Raw genomic sequence first — 20,233 nt, forward strand, 5'->3', positions numbered from 1 at the left:
CCGCGCGGCGGGGCCGCCATCCCGGCTCGCCTCAGGCGCTTCCCGGGCACCGCCGGAGTAGCGGCCAGGGGCGTAGGAAGCGCGACCCCCCTCACCCGGGGATCCCTCAGGCGGGGTGCGGAGGACCGAAGAGCCGCGCCGCCGCACGGCAGAGCGGCCCCTTTAAGCGGCGCCCCCCCCCCCCCCCGCCCCAAGCCCGGCGGCTCCGCCCCCTGCCGGCGGGAAGCGGCGGAGGGGCGGGCACCGCGCGCGCCGCCGAGCCAATCCCGCGCCGGCGAAACAATCTGCTCCAACTTTTACGCGCCAAAAATATCGAAAGGCCGCGGGGCGGCGCGTGTCCTTCCGCCGCCCGGGCCGGGACTAGCTGCCGGAGGGAAAAGCGGCCGCGGGGAGAGCGGGGCGGGGCGCGCGCAGACGGCCTCCGCGAGGGCGGGCAGGGGCGGCGGAGGCTGCGGCGGCCCTCGGGCAGGCGGGAGGCAGGCAGGCAGCGAGGCGGAGGGATCCGGGGGGAGGGCGGAGACCAAGCGGCGCGCGGGCTGTGGCGGCAGAATCGGGCCCGGGGCCGGCGCTCGTTCCATCGCTCCGCCATGGTGGTCCTGCGGAGCAGCGCTGCCCGCCCGCCCGGCCCGGCGGCCCGCGACAGCCGCCGCCGCCGCCCCCCCTTCGACCTCATGGACTCCAGCTCCGAGTTCATCTCCTTGGAGCCCCCTTCGCTCAGCAGCCGCCGCATCTGGACGCGCTCCGGGGCCGCCTCGGCGGCCGCCAGGGCCGCGGGATCCAGGGGGACCAGGAGAGCCGACGAGGCCGTGAGTACCGGGCGGAGGCGGGGAGCGCCGGCTCCTCCCAGCTCTGCCCCGGCTCCGCGGGCCTCGGCCCAGTGGGGCAGGCCCGGGGCTGTGGGCCCGGGGCGGCGTCCGGTGGCTGCGCGGCGGGGGAGCCGGTGCCGGCCGGGAGCTGTTGCGGGGGGAGCTGGGCAAGCCGGGTCCCCCCGCAGGAGCACCCGCGATCGGCGTCAGGTGGAGGAAAAAACGGGGAAAATGAGTGTTTAGGGTGAGCGCCTACAGCTGCGGTCGGTGGCGGTGCCGCGTGTGAGGAAGCAGCCGGGCCGCAGTCGGGGCCGCCCTCCGCAGCCGGCCGGGTCCCCCCCGGCCCCGCCACCCGTTTCTGGTCACGCTGCAGCTAAATGGGGGCGCGGCACAAGCTCTGGTCCGGGGAACCGCAGACAGCGTGCGGGGAGACGGTCCCTGGGTCGCCCGCAGCCCTGTGAAGATAAGCTTTTCGCATCACCTTATGGTTTCGTCTGTTATCTGTATTTCCCCTTCCACGTTTATTCTGATTAAAATCGTTACCTACAAAGTTATCTTGAAAGGATCTTAGAGACCGCTTTACTTTAATTGTGGTGACACTCACAGAAAGAGTGCTCGCTGCTTTGATGAAAAAAATGCATCAAAACCAGCGCTCGACACAAAATATACGTGACCTGTAACTGCATTCTAGCTGGTCTGAAGTGCCTGCGAAATACTCCTTAGTCAAGTGTATGTAGGTAGTACTTTGGATGCTTTAAAAACAAAGCTCTGTTTACAAATTGGGACTAATTTGTACTTAATTAAAGCACTTATGTGTGTAACCTAACATGGTGAAAATTTTACTGAAGCTTTTTATAACTATGAAAAACCCTAGCAGAAAAGAGACAACTTGCATGATTATAAAGGATGTTAACTAGTCCATGATATCTGCATCTCAGTGTTGCGACTGTAATAACGGAACCATTTCACTTAGAGAAGTTCATCATCGTTTTTAATGTAGCCTTCAAAAGCTAAAACTTCTCTGTTCTTTCCAAGTCAGGCTCTTCTCCACAGGGTGTCCTGCATTTCTGTGATAAATAAAGGCAGACCAGATCCAACTCAGAAGTGGTCTGCTCTTCAGGGGAGCCCTGCCTTGGAGTGATGCTTGTAGTGGACTCTGTTTCCTTCCAGCAGAAACTTTTTCAGGATTTTCAGTTGTATGTATTAATACTATTTTTTCATCATTCTCAAGACTACTGAACTAAGAAGGAAGATATCCTTGGGGTGTTTGGTTTGTTTTCTTTTTTTTCTTTGCAAACAGTCATGGAATCTGCTTAAAGATCACTGCTTTGCTTTTGCAGTCTTCACTGGAAATGGTTGTCAGAGGCTACAGGGAATTCAGCTGCTCATTGCACACGGGGGAAGGCTGTGAAAAGTTAGGCAGATAAAGCAGCTGGCATGTGTTTTCAGTGTGGAGAACAGGAATGAGGAAGCTAGATGTAAACTTTTCACTGAAACCAAAGCAGAATCATCGTTATGAAACTGGCTGTAAGGTCATTCTTTGTTTTGGTTTCTTTATTTCTTTTCTTTTTCTTCCTTTTTCCAGACCTTTCCCATGCTTTGAGGCATGGAGTCATTCTTACTTCATTTGTAGGATGACTGGGCTCTGCTGGAGTGTTTTAACTGCAGAGACAATGCAGAAGTGCCTGGGATGACAGGCGTGATGATGCTGGTGCTAGCTGCATGTTCAAGTCCTAATGCCTCCCTCCTATCTTCTTGATGTGCAAGGACTTGGTGGTGGCAACTTTTGCAGTTTTTCTGATACCAGCACACAATTTCTCTCTAGTTATTTAGCTTAGTTATTTATCTGTAGAGAGTAAAGAGCATATGGCAGAAGGTGTAAGGTAAAGCAGCATCTGATGGGTTTATCCTCTTCCAAGTTTCCAGTCCCAAGGAGCCCCACGGCAGATCCAAAGTGGTTACTGTCCCTTTGGAAGCTGTATATCTGCAGGTCTATAACCCTGATGTCATTCCCTAGGCTGAACAAGATTGTTGTTTTGTGACCTGTATTTGAGTGCAACGTGCTCCAGAGTTCCCTTTTTGTCTGGGCAAAGTTGAAACCGGCACTCTTCCAGGCTGAGCCTTCATGACTCGTCTGCGTAGGAACCTCAGCATCAGAGCTCACAGCCTTGTTGCCTAAGCACATTTATCTTTTCTGATAGTACTTCAACACAGAGTTACTTCCTCAGAGATAGCTAAACACAGTTTTTGTAAAAAGACTTTCTAGAAACATTGCTAATCGCTTCCTATAGCATGAGAAAGGTAACAAAATATGAAGTGCTTTCAAAATTTGAAATACTTTACAAAATTCTTTCATCCAGGTGCTTTCTCTTTCCAGTTTAGCCATTTGCTTCTACTGAATTTCACTTCTTGAGTGTGTTCTTTCAGCCTGATAGGGTTGATAAGTTACTCTTGCTGTGCTGGAACTTGCTGGAGCTAACCTAATGGTTCTTGGTGTGTGCTGTCTCACCGAACTGGGATGCCTTCCTATGAACGGAGGATGGTCGTTGTTAGCAATATACATTGTTACTGCTTTGTCTGTGTCCTAATTGAGCCAAGATTAAGGTAAAAAGACAGTACAGAGGATAACGAGTATCACAAGTATGGTATTGTGAACGTTGCATTAAAATCCATTAAAAAAGCAAACAAGTGCATAAGTATATGTAGAAAGATTTCCCAGGTCACCAGACTGTTTTTTTTTCTAACATCTGTGCTGAGGTTCTCTAAGGGTTTGTTCTTTCAGTCTGGGATTTGGCCCAGAGATTTGTGAAGCATATTACTGCAGTCATCTTTTAGCTGATAGGGCAAACCTTTAAGATTTCACCCACGGAATACTTACTTATAGATCAATGAAGTAGAAGTGTCCAAAGCGGCAGTTACAAGTCGTGTATCTTGGAGTTTAAGCAAGCTAAATCTTCCAGAGTTTGTCCCAACTTTGGCATCTAATTTCACAAGTGATCATGTATTTAGAAATAAAGCCTCTTTCTTAAAAAGCTGTCCTTACTTGAAAGTGCTGTATGTTCAGAGTAGCTGAATCTGGTAGCCCTATGAACAGTACAAATAGCCTGGTCCTTCTTCCCTCTGTCTGCTCAGGATGAAAACCCGTTAGTGGGAAAATACGCACACATACGTACGTAACATGGATCCCTGTATTATTTGGTCTTGGGCAAACAGTCTGTCTGTAGCTGCCCCCAGATGCCCAGGTCTCCCCAGCTGGCTGTGTAAGCCCCAGGGATGCACAGCCCCGCTCTGGTTGCTGGTATTTAGACCATGCCTGTACTATATATATATCCCTCTGGAACTGTCCTTAGACACTCAGTCAAACCAGTAACTGGCCCCAAAGGACCTGGTCTCCCAGTTACCTCATGCGCAGTCACAGATGGGTCCCTGGCCCAGACCTATGGCCTCTCCAGAAGCTGCCCCCCAGCCCAGCACTTGGCTCAGACCCCCAGGGCTCCTGTATCTGGCCCAGACTTGCAGCCTTTCCACTACCTGGTTCCCGAAACTCTAACCCTACTTGCCAGCTACGCTGGCTTGGTGTTTGTTAGCGACATTGCAGGCCGTGAGGAGGTGTGGCCCCTTCTCCCGTCGCTGGCAGTCGGACCTCTGTGCCCTGGGACACCACTAGAAACACTGTTAAAGAAAGAAAGAAGAAGCCAGGACAGACTGTAGCGATGGGCGTCTCGCAATGAGTCGTCTTCCAGGCAGGGGCCCTCACTCTGTCTGTTAGGTGACCCCTGAGGCCTCTCCTGCCCACGCCCCGGGGGGTCCCTCACCCTGGAGCCAGGCCTTGGGCTGACCGATGGCCTTGTGAGGAGTGGGGCCCGGCTGCTCCCCCAGCGCTGAGTTACCGGGTGCCTCTGCCCACCAGTGCTTCACTGCTTTTTGTTTGTGCAGATTAGCCTTTAATCACGTCACCTAACATTCTAGGTAGTTCCCAGGCGTGCCTATAGATTTTCTAGGATGACAGATAAGCCATAGTCATACCAGCTGTAGGAATACTATTGAGTGTGTTTGCAGGTAAGAGAACATCGTTATTTCTTGGTCTAGGTTTTTTTTTCTCTCGTTGTCTCAGTGATGAACGCAGAACGTATTGGTTTAAGTCTTTATATGCTCCTGTGTGTGAGTGTGCACAAAACCCTGCCTTCTTCAAATAAACCTAGGGCTCTGTCAAATTAAAAAACAGTTGAAAGGCTTTCTGTTATGATTTCTTTCTTAAACCTTTGAGAGGAAAAATGTTAAAGGTGACTCTGACATATCAGACTGCCTCTTGTTAAGCTTTAGGCCTTGTTACATCCATCTGTGCTGGATCTGAGAAGCAGAAAATGTCTTCAGGGGTTTCATCTCAGATGCCCAAATTCAAAAGCCAGTTACGGGAGGCGTCTCATGAGGCCTTGCTCCACCAGCCCAGAGGACTGCCAGAAGGGAGGTGCTCTTTAAAACGAGCGATGGAGGAAAGGTGATTGAAATCCTCCTCGTGCAAAAGGTCTGTCTTATCATGAGAATTTGTCAGGTGAACGGTGGGGATGACTGGTTCAAGGTTGACTGAGGAGAAGACCGTCAGACAGTTACAGGATTGCCCAGCTCTGTGGCTCAGGGCTGACCCCTCAGCAGCAGGTGGCCACAGCTCTCATTGCATGGCCCTGCATGGGCCTTACGCATGCATCACTGCCCTCCTGTAGTGACATTCTTCACGCTTCTGTCACCATCTCCATCAACTACTAATGGAAGTACCTCTTGGTACAGTTAGTGTCCAGAAGTAGAAGAATCTGGTCGGTTTTCTGCCTTTTTCAGTGTGAGATGTAGTTTGGGGTATTCCTAATGAAAGCTTGGGTTGTAAATTGAACAAGCCACCTCTCATGGTCATCACAGCTTTCCTCACACAGTAGAAGGGATAGTAGTCATCCTCCTGGCAGAAATACCAATGTGAACAAGATCAACAGTAATAGAAGAAGCGCATCTTGAGTTCCCTTTGGCTTCCTGTGGATAAATGCCGTCCTCCTGAAGGAAATCTTTTAATATCCCTCCAAACGCAGTCACAAATGGAACGGAGAGAGGAGAAAAACTCTCCTAACTAGAGTTTAATCCCAGGACATGCAAGGTCAAGCTTGGCTGCTTCTCTGAACCAGTTTTGAAATCAACGGTGGGGTTTTTTTCATGAAACACTAAGTTTATCTGAAAGGTTTTGCTGCAATAATTTTTTCAAAGGCTATTAAGCTCAAGTTGTCCACAAGAAGAGTGTGGCGGAGAGGAGCTTTAGCTTTGAAAGCTGGTTGGTTGGTTGGTTGGGTTTTTTCCGAGAGCTACTTCTTGGTGCCAAAGTGGTTCAAGGCTTACCTGCCGTGAGCTGCACCACTACCAAGTCATGAGACTTACAGAATAAACTTGCCTAAATGAGGGAGAATTCCCTTCTCAGCTCAACATACACGGTTCAGATTAATATGTTCTTATTTCCTTCTTTCCCTAGGAATTTTCCTCTGGCAAAATTGAATGCTTCAATGGACACTGTTTGAGATCAATGAGAAAAAACATGCCGCCCTGTTCAGACTCTAGCTTTGAGAAAAGCATGGAAATATTAAGTGACAATGTCAATCGAAGACACTTTACGAGGTATTGTATTTCTAGGTGTCCAATCTCTGTTCAATTCATAGAATTAAAAGGAAAAGTGGAAGCATGCACAATGAGTCACGTCATGATAAATCGACAGCTAAAAATCTGCGGGGGAGTATGATTATGTTAATGTCAGTGTCTTAGAACCAGAATCACTCTTCTTAGTAAAAGTCTTCTGCTTGTATAAAAAACGTGCATCTTTTCCCAACTCCTTTGAGATCTCTCCTCCGCTTTGGTTACTGAGATGTTATTTGCACTATTGAGACTTCCAGATTAGCCCGTTAGGAAACTTGCGTCCTTACCGAACTGTCTGCATATGGTACGCAGCAGACTTGGGATCTGAATCCTCAGTGTGGTCCACAGGCTTTTCTTTGCATGATGTGGAGCACTGGATTATAAACTTGGTCAGGTTCCCTAGTCTTGATGGGGAACAGGACTTCTATACAATATTCTAATTCTAATATTCTTCAATACTTCTATACAATATTCTAATATAATAATTCCTTTCTTCTTTCTCTCCTCTATTCTCTTTCTTAATGGAGGCGGTTGGCAAAGCCAAAGTCAGACCAAAAAAAAGAAGACTATAAAGAAGGTAAGTAGTGGTAACTCCCTAGGATTCCTCTTTAGTCTGGTTTCTGAGAAGGATTGCGTTTGGTCACTCCATCTATTTAACTTGGCCACAAAAACTTCTGAACTCATCAACGCAAAGCAGCTGAAGTTGTGAAAATAGATAGTGAAAAGATAGTGAATTTCCCATGAGTTTTACGAAAAGAGGTGGGTGAGAATAGGAGGATATGCTATTAATTCCTGTCAGGCTTGGGGAGAACACGGCGTGAATTCCAGCCTGCTCTTAGGCACTAGTGCCTGAGAATCTGTTCCTTAGCTCAGGTTTCTTTGTGACACGGATTTCCTGGAGTCTGCAGGGCACAAATTAATTGAAAATCGTTCTTGCAAATAGGAGGCAATATTTGAGTTAAAAAGTAATTCAGTCATGAGGCGCACAAACCCGCTGATGTGGGGAAGGTGTCACTGAAGTTCAGTGATTTACCTTGGAACTGAATCACTGTGCTGAGTACACAAGCAGGCTTGGTGCTGTGAGGCTGCTTGCTGGCAGCTGGGAAAATCCGTTATTTCCAGGCAGTGTCCTGCCAGCCATGGATGGGCTGAACGCCGGAAGGGGCCTGAAATGCGCTTTGTGGGTAGTAATTCAAGTTCTCATTGTGCACTACTTCCTCGCTGACCTCTCTTAACTGTTTTAATGATAGTGCAAGTAACAGGCCCGTGGCAAAGGATGCTGTGTGGTAAATACTGGGCAGATCGTTTTTAAAGCAGGCAAGCGTTTGAGTTCTTTGGTATTTGGGAGTTTATCTTGAGACGTTTCTTATCTTCTAGAGCTTTTGTGTCAGGATGCAGAAAATGAGTGATGCATGCTTAAACAATGGACTAAACCCACGCATCTTAAGAAGAGCCTTCCCACATAAATAATTTTTTTTAAAAACTATTCCATACAGTTTTACATGGATGGAGTAAAAACACCTTAGAGAGAGGTATTTGTTGTTTCCACTTTTCCAGAAAGAAGTAACTGGGATGAACTTGCTTCCTGCATGGAACAAAAGTTGCGTGTTTGTTTTCATCAGATTGGCTTCCCAGTCTCTTAAAAAGTTGCTATACAAGTCATGCTTTTAAGTAGGTAGTTTAAACATAATTAATTTAAGTTGAATGCTGTGGCCATGACAATAACTTCCAATTCGGTATTTAAAGAAAAAATCAAGCCACTGCAGATTTTTTTACATTTTACTAGAGCAACGGTGAAATAAAGGGAATGACGTATTTTCTGTCTCAAAATATTTTATACATTAATGCATTGTAGTCACGAGAACACTGAAGGCCAGAGCTGATGCAAAAGCTGCAGAACAAGTCCATGAAGAAAATGGGGATTTGGAGGTCCGCCGAAGCTGCAGACTTCAACAAAGTCGTTACACCACTACAAATCAATCTGTTTTGTTCGACAAACTTATAACAAAGTAGGTGGTTTTTTTTCATGATCTTACAAAGCTACTAAAATGAGCCTTACTAGCAAGCCTTTCTGCTATGGCATAATATTGGCTAGGGACTTTCGCCTTCTTTTGACAACAGAAAAAGGTATTGTTATTCCTGGCAGCAAGAGCTAAATGTATTCAGTGGTCAGGCTGAGACTTCCCTACGTGCCCTTACGTATACGGTACATCCGTGTGACAACTGCTGGGCTGCAGGTGCCTTCCATAGTAGAGTTCCACCAGGGTGGTGCTTCTTGGAACTTCCAGGTTGTTACTGGCAACCTCTGCTAACATTCCGTGGTCATTGATCAGGTAGGGTCTCCTCCTCTTCCTCTGCCTGCACTGGTATGTCCTGTAATTATTGTTACTACATTGATTTGTGTAAGGTGTGGGCCTTTGTACTTGGCAGCAAAACTGTTTAACCTGTTTTTTGGAAATAGGTGCTTGTGGCTGCTTAAGACTTCCAGGTCTGAGAGCATGTGCGGGAGGACGTATTTGGAAGGTGTTTCACGTGTAAAGAATTTGGGCACAGCCAATGTTCAAATTTGCCACTGGTGTATCTGGTTTGGGATTGCCAGTTGCAGAGAGATCTTCATACGAGAGCATCTTTTATGTATGGGCTCGGTGGGTTTATGTGTTGTCTTGTGAACCAAGAAGATCACTTTACGTTGTGACTTTCAGTAGATTTAACTTGCCCTCTAAATGAATTTTCTTAGCATCAGAAGTGCCTTCATTTCTAATTAACTTTTCTTCCATGCTTACGAATGTTCTTATAATGCTTGGTTGAGTTAAGATACTGAGGCGAGTTGGATAAAGCCCAAGTGAAGTAGTCCTAGTGTTTCTGCCTGTCTGTCCATGGCTTAATTCTCTTTGTGAAGCCCAAATGGCCATTGTTTTCGGAAAGGTTTGCAAAGTGTAAGAGCAGTGGCATGTTTTTTCCAGCATGTATAGTCATGGAAAACCAGCACAAAACTTAGATTACAGTTAAGAGAAGAAGAAGCAGCCTGTTGTCTGAGGAAGGCTGTGAACTGAAAATTACTTAATGCTATCATGCAGAACAACTTAAGTGCTATGAAAAACTGCCATAATTTCTTTCTGTTGTCTTACTATGATCTTCAGAATTCTGATTTTTCTCTTGCTTAAATGGATTTTTTTTACTGTGCTCCCCGAGAGGGAAAATAAACCTGAAAACAGTGTATTTTTGCAAATCTCAAACGCTTGTTCTTAAATCTATAAAAACCCTAAACATTTGATCTAATTTTTAAGTAGTGTTTAAAAACTTGGCTGTCAATGATTCTTGCTTTATGAATACTGTATTAAAATATCATATTGAGTATGTGTACTGTTTTAAATGGGGTTTTTTTTGTTCTTCCCTATCTTTGCTCTTACATGTTAACTTTTTATCTTAGTACTGCAGAAGCAGTCTTGCAAAAAATGGATGACATGGAGAAAATGCGTAGGCGACGAATGATGGAAGACCTTGGGGTGTTCGACGATGCAGAAGAAGTAGATACTAATTTATTTTACTATTTTTGTATAAGTAGTGTACTTCACGTAGGGGAGTTACGTAGTTGTAATTTTAATTGAGCTGAAATAAGTTCTTCCAAAGAATAGCGTAGTCTAAAATAACATTTGGTTTTGCTCTCTAAGTATAATTTAACATCTTACTGGTATGATCATGCTACAGATACGCTCTAAGGGTGAAGGAAATACCTTCTTCAGAAGACATGAAATAGCAGTGATATGCTGAAATACATGTCTTATACTATGCTTTCTGAATTGCCGTACGATTTTTGAATGGACACTGTTTACAAACAGCTGTTGCAGGGCTTGGGTTTTCACTTCAGGTCTTACTGAAAGCTGAATTCATTGGTGCCTGCTTTATCTGTTTGTTCTTGTGCCAGCCTTGCCTGTGAGCTTTAAATAGTCCGCTGTCCTTAGAGAAACTTACGTTAAAATTATATACAGCAGTCATATTTCCTCTGTCTTAGTTTTGCTCTATTAAATTAAGTTCTTCTGCTGTCTTGTTGAATGACAAGCACTTCATTTTTTAAACATCTTCATAGCCTGCTTTCAGAGTTTTTTTTGTTTAGATCTGAATTCCTTTTTTTTAATGAAACCGGAATTGTCCATAGTACTTTGTATATCATCTCTCAGATGCCCGCACGAATTTTATTTTGACTGCTAGGGATTGCTTTGTCCTGGGCTCTGCCACACTCTTGGATTATTAACCTGTAATTAACTGATACCCTCAGTTTTGTATCTGGATAAGTATTTAACTCTCACATGTACTAAACCCTATTTTAGAGCAGAAATTCTTGTTACTAATTCTGGATGCCAGAATGATGTTCCTGTTCTCTCTTCCTGTACCTTAATTTTTAATCTTTTCTGTCTATGGAGTGCCTTGATAATATTACTCTGTAGGCAGGAAATATGCCTGTGTGGGGTTTTCTGCATATTTGTCACTGATCTTTCTCGTTTCTTTTGATTAGGAAAACCTCGATATGTACTCCCGAGGAGAGAAAGAAATCCAAAGAGCTGCTGAAGAATTAGCTGATAATCAAGGTGGCACTGTAGATTAGTTCTGTTTTAAATTTTCTTTACTACGCTGTAGCCAAAAGCCTTGTCTTAACCGACTGAGATGAGCTGAACTACTCGGTATTTTTCATCTCTTAAAAAATCTATATTGCTGTTGACATTACAAGTCACGGACTTTAGGGCAGTACTGTAGTGAGCTCAGGACAGATATTCAGAGAAAAAAAAACCCAGTGCTTTTCCAAAATGCTTACAAGATAAAAGGCAAGAGATGGCTGTGGACAGGTGGGAATACAAAGGAATGGACGTTATTACTCAGAATGAGAAAGAGGGATCTTGCTACAGCAGCAGCATGACAGTTTTCACGGTTTTGAGCAGCACGGCAAGAGTTTTCAGGAAGTAAGGGACGCTGCCAGGCGTGTATGGAAAGCTCCTCCGGAGCATGAAGATCAGCAGGGGAGAGGATAGTGTTGTTCATTTCTGTGTTTAGCAGGTAGTCAGTGAAAGCTGCTGTCTGGTCCTGTAATTAGGAGCTGTCATCCCGGTACTCATCGGGAAATAACACGAGGAATCAGGTTAAATCGTAAAAGGCCATATTAACTTTATGTTTGAAGTGAGGGGGAAAAACTTTTAAGGTTTTAAGGAGAATGATAGTTGTGATTAAGGCAGTCAGTCCAACGATCCTGGTAGGAGCTTTCTGGATGGAACAGAATGGGTCGAGACTGTACTTAAGGACAGAAAAGGATGTGGCGGTAGTTGAGCCGATGGGTGTTAGGTTTTGTGGTAGACCTCCTCTGCACACCCCCAAAGGAGCTCAGAGAGACAGTGGCAGGAGGGGGAGCCCAAATAATACCCCGCCGGTCTACTCCCAGGGCCATCAGCCCATCAAAGTCCTATCTGCACAAGCCCGGAGGAGCACAGGGGTGCACGACGGCAGGCAGGGACCCAAACCAAGGACTCCAGTCAAGGAGGAAGAGCCACCTTGTCTGGGCCCCTCCCAGGGCTGTCCCAGCGGAGCCATCCGCCCCATCCGCCCCAGCGTCCAGGCGTGAAACCCATCTGGATGAGTCATCGGGGGCAGCTCTCCAGATCACCTTTCCGACTAAGGGGTTACTGCCTAGGGGTGGGACATACTGTGGGATGCAGGGGAAAAGCAGGTCACCCAGGACTTATGGGATCTTTAGGGCAGGAACCAAAGGCGGGACAAGGGTGGGGTTTAGGTGATTCTGGGAGGAACAAGAGTGGGAAAGTAGAGGGGCAAGGGTATAAAAAGGGCCAGTCACGTGTAAATAGTTGGCTGGTCAGTACGCTTGTCTGACTGTGCCCTGCGCCTGACCACCTGTCTGACCATCAGACCATCAGAGCTTGAATAAGAGATGATTTCTGCAATACGCAGTGAGGGCAGTATCTTGGACATGTTACACAGCCTGTGTAAGACTTGACCACTGGCAATGGAGACCTACAAAAAGGTTCAAGCTAGATGCCCAGGTGTTAGTGAGCACTGGGGTGATCTTGTTCAGAGAACAGTCCGTGGCCTGTTCATGATTGAACCTGTGGCTCCCAGGTGTGCACCTTGGTGATCAGACCTCCTCTCTATGGCTTGGTTCAAGTGTGCGGATGTAGGGGTGCTGGGCAGGAGAGACTTGTAGAAGGTAATTATAAATCGTAGGTTGAATGAGAAAGAAAGAGTATGGGGCAATTAATTTGTGATCAAAGTGAAAACTCTGGAATTTCAAATTAGGAAAAACCTAAAATATACTTCTATAATTGAAATCATGCCAGGAAGGAGTGGGGAAAGGAAAGTGTGTCAGTGTTGGTGTAAAGAAGATGAGTGGAGCAAGGGGAAGGACTAGAGGAGCAGAAAAGCAGAGAAATTCATGCCTTTGTGACAGGAGCGTTGGAGTACCAAGGACTTGGGATGGTAGTGGTGCCAAAATAATTTTTCAGTTTTCCATGTGCTGTCTATATATCTTGTGTAATTTATCTTGCATTCAGAAAGCAGTGAGACCTTTTGGGGGGAAGAAAAAAACGGGTAGTGCTTTCCAAGGAATAAAATTTGACTTAATTTTAGTGAGCAGGTAGGTGAACAGAGCATGTACATTCCTCACCTGGTGTCCAGCTCTTAATGTGAGAGGGTATTATTAAGAACCTGCTAGATAATTATACTCTGGTTTTTGCATTCATACTGTCTTTCATGAAGAAACTTCAAGTTACTTTACAGAAGCTAGTGGCATAAACTGTATGCATTTGACATTGTTTTCCGATTGGGGAGGTTCACACCTGTGGCTTGCCCATTATTGCTCATGTAATCTGTGGCAGAGCTAGGACTTGGGAGCTAGATTACCATGCTTAGTCTTAGCACTGTAGAGTATTAAAAACATTTCTGTGAAACGCGTTCTCAAAATAACAAGAAATTAGTCTCTGAAATAGTGGTTTTCATAGGAGCTGCATCTTAGCTAAGCAAGATGACAGTATTGTTGTTACTAAGACTGATGAGACGTCACCCAGCAGTTTCAGCGAGGACACAACAATATCTATATGTATGTTCCTCTGTGTATTGTAATTTCTGGAATGTGTCTTGCATAAATTGGTCTTAAGGTTTTGCAGGTTTTCAGATCTATTGTGTCATTAACATGAAGGTAATAGTAAAACCTATAGGCATCTGTGCAGTGCATTTGGAATTTAGTATCATTTACAACAGTACTTAAACAGTTTAACGTTATGTCGATTTACAGTAGTTTCATCAGAAGAAAGCGAAGACACTCGAAAGCGTTATGACTTTCGACAGAGGAAAACTGTTGAGCGCTATCAAGCTCCACTGGAAAGTAGGTTATATGCACAGTTTCTCTTAAGAGCTGATTTCTTGCATATAAGTGAGTGACTCTTTTAATGAAAATATATACACACACCCAACTCCTATTTAAATTTATTACCTTCATTCTGCAGTTCAATTTTATTAAATGTATGTATCCTGTGCACATTATATTTCTTTGCCATTTGGCATGCTTCCTGTTGATCTTCAGTAAAAAATGACCTATGTATCCTTGAAAGAATGGTAATTAAATGGACTTGATAACCTTACTCTTGTGGTTTTCAGTTCTCCTTAAAAAGTAGGTGAGTGTTTTTTCACTTCTACTGTGCGCTGATTTTAAAAAAATAAATCCCGCCCCCAAATCACTTGAAACTTCCCCTGAAATGAGAGATCGGTGAAACACATCACATTTTCTGCCTCTTTCGCTATCCTGCTTTCTCTTAAACTTGTTTGTAACATTATTCTAAATTCTTTGCTTTCAACAGAACCAAGGCAACGTAAGATCTATTTTTCGGGCCGGTCTTCACCTGTCAGACAGAGATACTCATTTAGAAGTGCTCAGTCACAAGGCTCTTGCTGCAAAAGAACTAACAGGTTGGTGTATGGTTAGTGATAGTTCTTATTTATCAAGAATGCTGTCAGGCACATTACTGAATAATACTTTCAAGGGGCAAGGGTTTTGAATTGGTGGTAGTTACAGATTAGTAGTATGATTATTGCTGTGGTAGTCTGAGGGTATAAAGAAAACAACTATTGGGGGGGAGACTACACTTTTTATTAGCCGTTAGATTTTTTTTTTTAAATGCAGTATTTGTGGTCACTGCTGAGGTGATTATGGAGGTCGTGGCTGAGATTGTATAACTGAAATTCTTTTGTTCTGGAATTGAAGCCAGAATCTCACTCTGAAAATTTTAGACTCTTTAGTCTTGAAGGAGACCAATTATTTTCTTAAAACTGAAGATAATTTAGTTAGAGGGGGAGCCTGTATGGAAGTTTTAGTGGAATTTTTTTTAATCACTCAAATACTGATTCTGGTTTCTCTTTGGAATCAGTTAATGTTTCTGTATGAAACTATCATTAAACAAGAAAAATACTAAATGAAATTATAGATGATAAATGGCAATAGTAATGACAAAGGGGTTTTGGGTCCTGTAAGCAGCTGAAGCATGGAGAACGCTGTCTCTTGCTAGATATGAGAACTTTGTTTAGCATCCCTGAAAGCAGGCAGTTATGGAAGGAAGGGTTTCTGAAGCTAGATTTTTAAATCGGTTAAAAAGGTTTATGTTTCACAGAGTGGGTACATAATGCTAAGTGAAACTCTATTTGTGTGTGAGAGAGAGAGATTGGACAAAATGAGTCATTTGTTTATGAAATTTATTTGCAAAAGAGTTAAACATTTTCCCTTCCTAAAAAAAAATGAATTTTGCTGTCACGAGGAAAATCATGTAATGTACTTTGAAATCAGATTCATAAGGAGTACAGTGATCTGGAAACTTAATAGATCTCAAAGTAAATTCTGAGATACAATTCATGTAAATTTTGATATCACTTAGTCTGGACTTCAGTTTTTTTCACTTGTTTGTTTAAATGTTTGCAGACGGAGACACACAGTCCACAACAGTGATTCCACATCCTCTTCCTCATCTGATGATGAAGAGCATTTTGAGAGGCGTAGGAAGCGCAGCCGTAACAGAGATTCAGAAAGGTTAATGAAATTGGAGCGTAGGGGAGGGAGAAATCTACTTGGGAGGAGTTTGCACCTGTCTAACTGTGAACTGTTATCCTCTTCATCTTGTACAGTTTCTAAATTGTGGCAATATTTAATCGTATCTCTTGGTAGTGACGACTGTAACTGGACTCTCTAGAATTGGATTTTTAGAATTGATTTTTAATAAGCAATTTGATTTCTAGGTGGGAATGGGGGGAGGAACACTTTAATGTAATTTTTTAATGTAAAACTCTACTGCTCCTGTGCTTTACAGTAGTTTATTCAGAAAGAAAACCATCGTCACAGAAAATGTTATAAATAGAGGAAATGACGGAGCTTTTATTACTTAACAATTGGTCTAGAAAAACTATTTTGATAACAATCTAAGAAACAGGTTTTCAGCCCAGTGTCTTTCAGACCTGTGTGTCTTCTGGCACACGCATCCCAAAGTCCTTGGGAAGGACCAGCAGTGGTGGGCAGCCTTTATAATGTTAATCCGCACTGAAATAAGTATCCCCTTGGGCTGTAACTTTTTGAATGTAGAAGCAAAAAATCTTTGAAAGATGTCACTGTGTTTTGGGGGGTTCCTTCATCACACAAATCGAGGTCAGTTCACAGTCTCCACCTAAGGAATAACTTGTTTGAAGCTTGCATTCATCTATGTGCTGTGTTGACTGGTGTGGATATTCGTAAGTGCTAAGAGTTGTTAAAATAAACCCAGTTTAATGCCTGCAGTGACCTTTTTCCTTTATTTACTCACAGACTTTAAATATAAAACAATTTGAACAAGTATTTAACTATTTAGGAAATTTAAGCTCATTTATAAGGTTTTCTGTGTTCACTTGCCATTATTATAAAAGCAAAAACCTTCTAGCTGCATTGTAAGTTAGAAAGCGCTTTTCTCTTTCTCCTTAATTCAAATCAGGTGTCTTCCACTAAACTTTCGGAAAGATGATTTGAAGGGAATTCACAAGGATCGAATGAAAATTGGAGCAAGTCTGGCTGACGTTGATCCAATGCAAACAGATTGTTCAGTAAGTATGTTTAGTTCATTGTGTCAGTGAGATGTTTCCAGTGTTTATGAAAGCTTTCAATAACGTGCTGTCTACAGCTACCTTGGTTTACAGTTTTCTCTCAAGCAGTCTGAAAATTGCCCACAGCATTTCCTTTGTGCTGACATACAATTTCTGATGGAACCTTATCAAGGTTGCAGCTTTCTTTAACATATAAAATGTGTTCTTTTGAATTTATCTTTAGGTACGGTTTGACGGTGTGGGTGGTCTTTCTGACCACATTTCAGCTTTAAAAGAGATGGTCGTTTTTCCTTTGCTTTACCCAGAAGTCTTTGAGAGATTCAAAATTCAACCTCCAAGGTAACAGACATTGTTTCATAGAGTCATAGAATGGTTTGGGTCGGAAGGGACCTTAAAGATCATCCAGTTCCAACCCTCTTCCATGGGCAGGGACACCTTCCACTAGACCAGGTTGCTCAAAGCCCCATACAGCCTGGCCTTGAACGCTTCCAGGGTTGGGGCGTCCACAGCTTCTCTGGGCAACCTGTTCCAGTGCCTCACCACCCACATGGTGAAGAATTTCTTCCTTATATTCCTGGTAGTCAACTGTAATTTGTTTCTTGGAAGTCCAGTTGTCTCTCCCACCGACTCTCTTTTTTTTTTCCAAGTGCTCAAGTATCAATTTTACAATTGATAGGACTTGCAACGAGAACCTTGCAGCGTTTGTTGTACTTAGCTATGAAATGAAATTATTAAAGATTTAATTGTTAGCTTTACATATTCTTGGTCAGTAAAACTCAATCATGGTATATTGAAATATGACTTTTAATCCTTTGCTTTCAGTAACTTTAAAAGTATTGCAAGTAACGACAACAAAATCTGTGTTTTGCTTCTTTATTCATTTAAATTCTTTTTGAAACAGCAGTGCATTGGCTTTTCTAGCTGATGGCTATATTTATCTGGAAATGCAGAATACCATCCCAGCTTTAGGCTTCCTCCTCGTTTATCATCAGCAATGGGAGACCAAGTCCACTAACTTAAAGCTTTTTAAGGGAGAATTAAATGCTTTACTATCAAATCTGCCTTTTGTGAAAACAGGAATGAATGTGCCGTGCATCATTGAAGAATGAACTGGTGATTCATAAGTTAGCCCAGTCTTAGATTCTGGGCTGAGGTTTGTTCTTGTTTGGCTCCACTGTGCTGTAACCACCCCTGTTAGTTTGTCAGCAGTTTTGGAGGTGTTGTTCTGGGACACTACGATCATTTCTCAAGGTTCTGTACATCTGCATTATCCTCTTTATTCATTTTGTTTACTGCCTTGTTGAGTTGTGTAGGAACACAAACCTTCCATCTGGTTTGACTTGTCTCACGCTTCAGCTGTTACCGCTCTCTTACACGTGAAGCGTAAGCTAGAGAGAAGAGTTGTGTGTTGTAGGGATGAGGGTTGTAATAGGTACTTTTCCATGATGTTTTTTTCTTATGTGAATCTTTGGTATTTTTAATTGCAGAGGCTGTCTCTTCTATGGCCCTCCAGGGACTGGAAAGACACTGGTTGCTCGTGCACTTGCTAATGAATGTAGCCAAGGGGACAGGAGAATAGCCTTTTTTATGAGAAAAGGTGCCGACTGCCTGAGTAAATGGGTGGGGGAATCTGAACGACAGCTTCGGTTATTATTTGATCAGGTAAGGTGGAAACGTGCCACGTGTTCTGCCCGAGTTGTAACTGTAGTTTTCTGTGGTCAATATTTTTAAGAAGTCACTCTTTTTTGGGTTTTGTCAGTTCCTTCCACTGAAACGGGATTGTCAGTGTTTCTTTTTTCAGTGGGTTTTTTAGGGGCTTGAAATCTTGAGATGTATTGGGAAAGATTAATAAAACAAATGAGAGAACCTCGCAAAGCAACACACACCCCCCTCAAAAAACCATCAAACAGCCACAAAAAAGGTTTCAAGAGGCAAGAGACGGTGGCTTTAGATCAGAGGGAAACAGATGCAGGCTGAAAGCATGGTCATTTAAATTCATAACAGAAGCTTGCTTCCAGAACCTGTAATTGAATTAAGTCCTGGCTCTGTTCTCGGTGGTTGCCAAATAGCTGTAAAAACTACTGGTATGATTTGTTTCCTGTCACCCAGTCTCAGTGGGTTGACATAGCTGCTGTCTTCTGTTACTCGTGCCACTTACTCCGTTAGCTCAATTAGTAGAGATCCCTGATGCTAGTTGGAAAAATCTAGTTCCAGTGACTTTCCAACCATGACGTTTTTCACGCATTTTCTCTTTAAAATTGTGCTGGTTTACTTATGTCAGTATTCCTGTGTTTTCCTTCTAGGCCTACCAGATGCGACCTTCAATTATTTTCTTTGATGAGATCGATGGCCTTGCTCCTGTGCGCTCCAGTAAACAAGACCAAATTCATAGGTAGTACATTTTTTGCACCTACAGAGAAGCTGCTTGATCTTTGTGAAAAGAAGACCACAACCTATTTCACTTCACGTGACACATTCATTTGTCCTGAAAACTAGTAATTCAATGCTACTAAACTTCAGATGGCTTTTAAACAATAACTGAAAACAATTCACTAAGCTTGATAGCAGCACAAGACCTGTGTTACCTTGTCTGGTTTTTTGTGTCTTAAAACGAGTCTTTCACTAAGGAGCATCTCATCAATAAAAGCTTGTCCTTTTTGAGTGGTCATTGGAGAAGGTCATGTAAAACGTAACAAAATTTACTAAACCAGTGAATGAAAATTGTATTTTTCTGTTAGCTCCATTGTATCAACACTTCTGGCACTTATGGATGGGTTAGACAGCAGAGGAGAGATTGTGGTAATTGGAGCCACCAACAGACTGGATTCTATAGATCCTGCTTTACGAAGACCCGGACGGTTTGATCGAGAGTTCCTCTTCAGCCTGCCAAATAAAGAGGTCAGAACTTAAACTCAACCCTAATGCTAATGTGGCAAAGTCCGTCTTTGTAACAAAATCACATAACAGTGCAGTATCACGGAGCAGTTGAGTCGAAATCAGTGTTGTACAACTTGGACAAAAGAGGGATGTCTGGAGAGACTGCGTTGTGCTGTGGAGGGCAGATCTGGTACTGAATATATATGACTAAGATGATTTCAACAAGTAGGTAGTTCTATAATTAATTTTGGTTTCACTGTGACCAGCCAAGAAGAGGGGATGCTGCTAGTCACTGAAATGTTTAAGTAAGGATCAATGTCTGAATTAGCTATAAATTACTGCTATCTCATCTGGAAAATGAAAGAAATGGTGTGCACACAAGAATTCCTTTTTGCTAACAACAACTTTTATCACGGCTGGTGCTGGAGCCACTGAAGATTTTTCATTCCCAAAGTGGTTCATGTTTGCTTACTTATTTAATCCAATTAGGCACTTTCACCCTGAAGCGCTCTTGCTCTCAGTTCTTGGTTTATGAATGGATAGTGGACGTACCTGTGTTGGACTGTTCCCAGGCTGGGTATCCTGGGAGTTACCGATAAGTATTTGGGGATCTGACATTCTTACTGGTACTCGTTAACAGCGACTTGGACAAAGATGTGAAGTACACTGCACAGGTGCAGGGCTTGGGAAGCTTCTAGTTCAATGGCAATAGCTAAGCAATGAAAAAATAGGTATATAGCAACCAAAAAATACTGGGGGGACGATAGTGTGCAAAA

At 43.6% G+C, this 20,233-nt stretch overlaps 1 protein-coding gene across 1 annotated transcript in view; it reads left to right on the top strand.

The window, feature by feature from the left end:
- The first annotated feature begins 653 nt into the window (after window positions 1-653).
- The window catches only part of ATAD2 (ATPase family AAA domain containing 2), a 37,698-nt gene continuing 18,118 nt past the window's right edge, over window positions 654-20,233 (top strand). The window contains exons 1-14 of the mRNA XM_059836360.1: window positions 654-806; window positions 6,313-6,455; window positions 6,998-7,047; window positions 8,326-8,479; window positions 9,901-9,997; window positions 10,984-11,056; window positions 13,762-13,851; window positions 14,324-14,432; window positions 15,436-15,543; window positions 16,472-16,580; window positions 16,804-16,919; window positions 18,068-18,242; window positions 18,884-18,972; window positions 19,319-19,478. Coding sequence (XP_059692343.1) covers window positions 672-806; window positions 6,313-6,455; window positions 6,998-7,047; window positions 8,326-8,479; window positions 9,901-9,997; window positions 10,984-11,056; window positions 13,762-13,851; window positions 14,324-14,432; window positions 15,436-15,543; window positions 16,472-16,580; window positions 16,804-16,919; window positions 18,068-18,242; window positions 18,884-18,972; window positions 19,319-19,478 — 1,608 coding nt within the window. The 5' untranslated portion in view covers window positions 654-671. The remainder of the gene's footprint in view (window positions 807-6,312; window positions 6,456-6,997; window positions 7,048-8,325; window positions 8,480-9,900; window positions 9,998-10,983; window positions 11,057-13,761; window positions 13,852-14,323; window positions 14,433-15,435; window positions 15,544-16,471; window positions 16,581-16,803; window positions 16,920-18,067; window positions 18,243-18,883; window positions 18,973-19,318; window positions 19,479-20,233) is intronic.

The sequence above is a fragment of the Gavia stellata genome, chromosome 3 (assembly GCF_030936135.1).
Source record: "Gavia stellata isolate bGavSte3 chromosome 3, bGavSte3.hap2, whole genome shotgun sequence".
Lineage (NCBI taxonomy): Eukaryota > Metazoa > Chordata > Aves > Gaviiformes > Gaviidae > Gavia > Gavia stellata.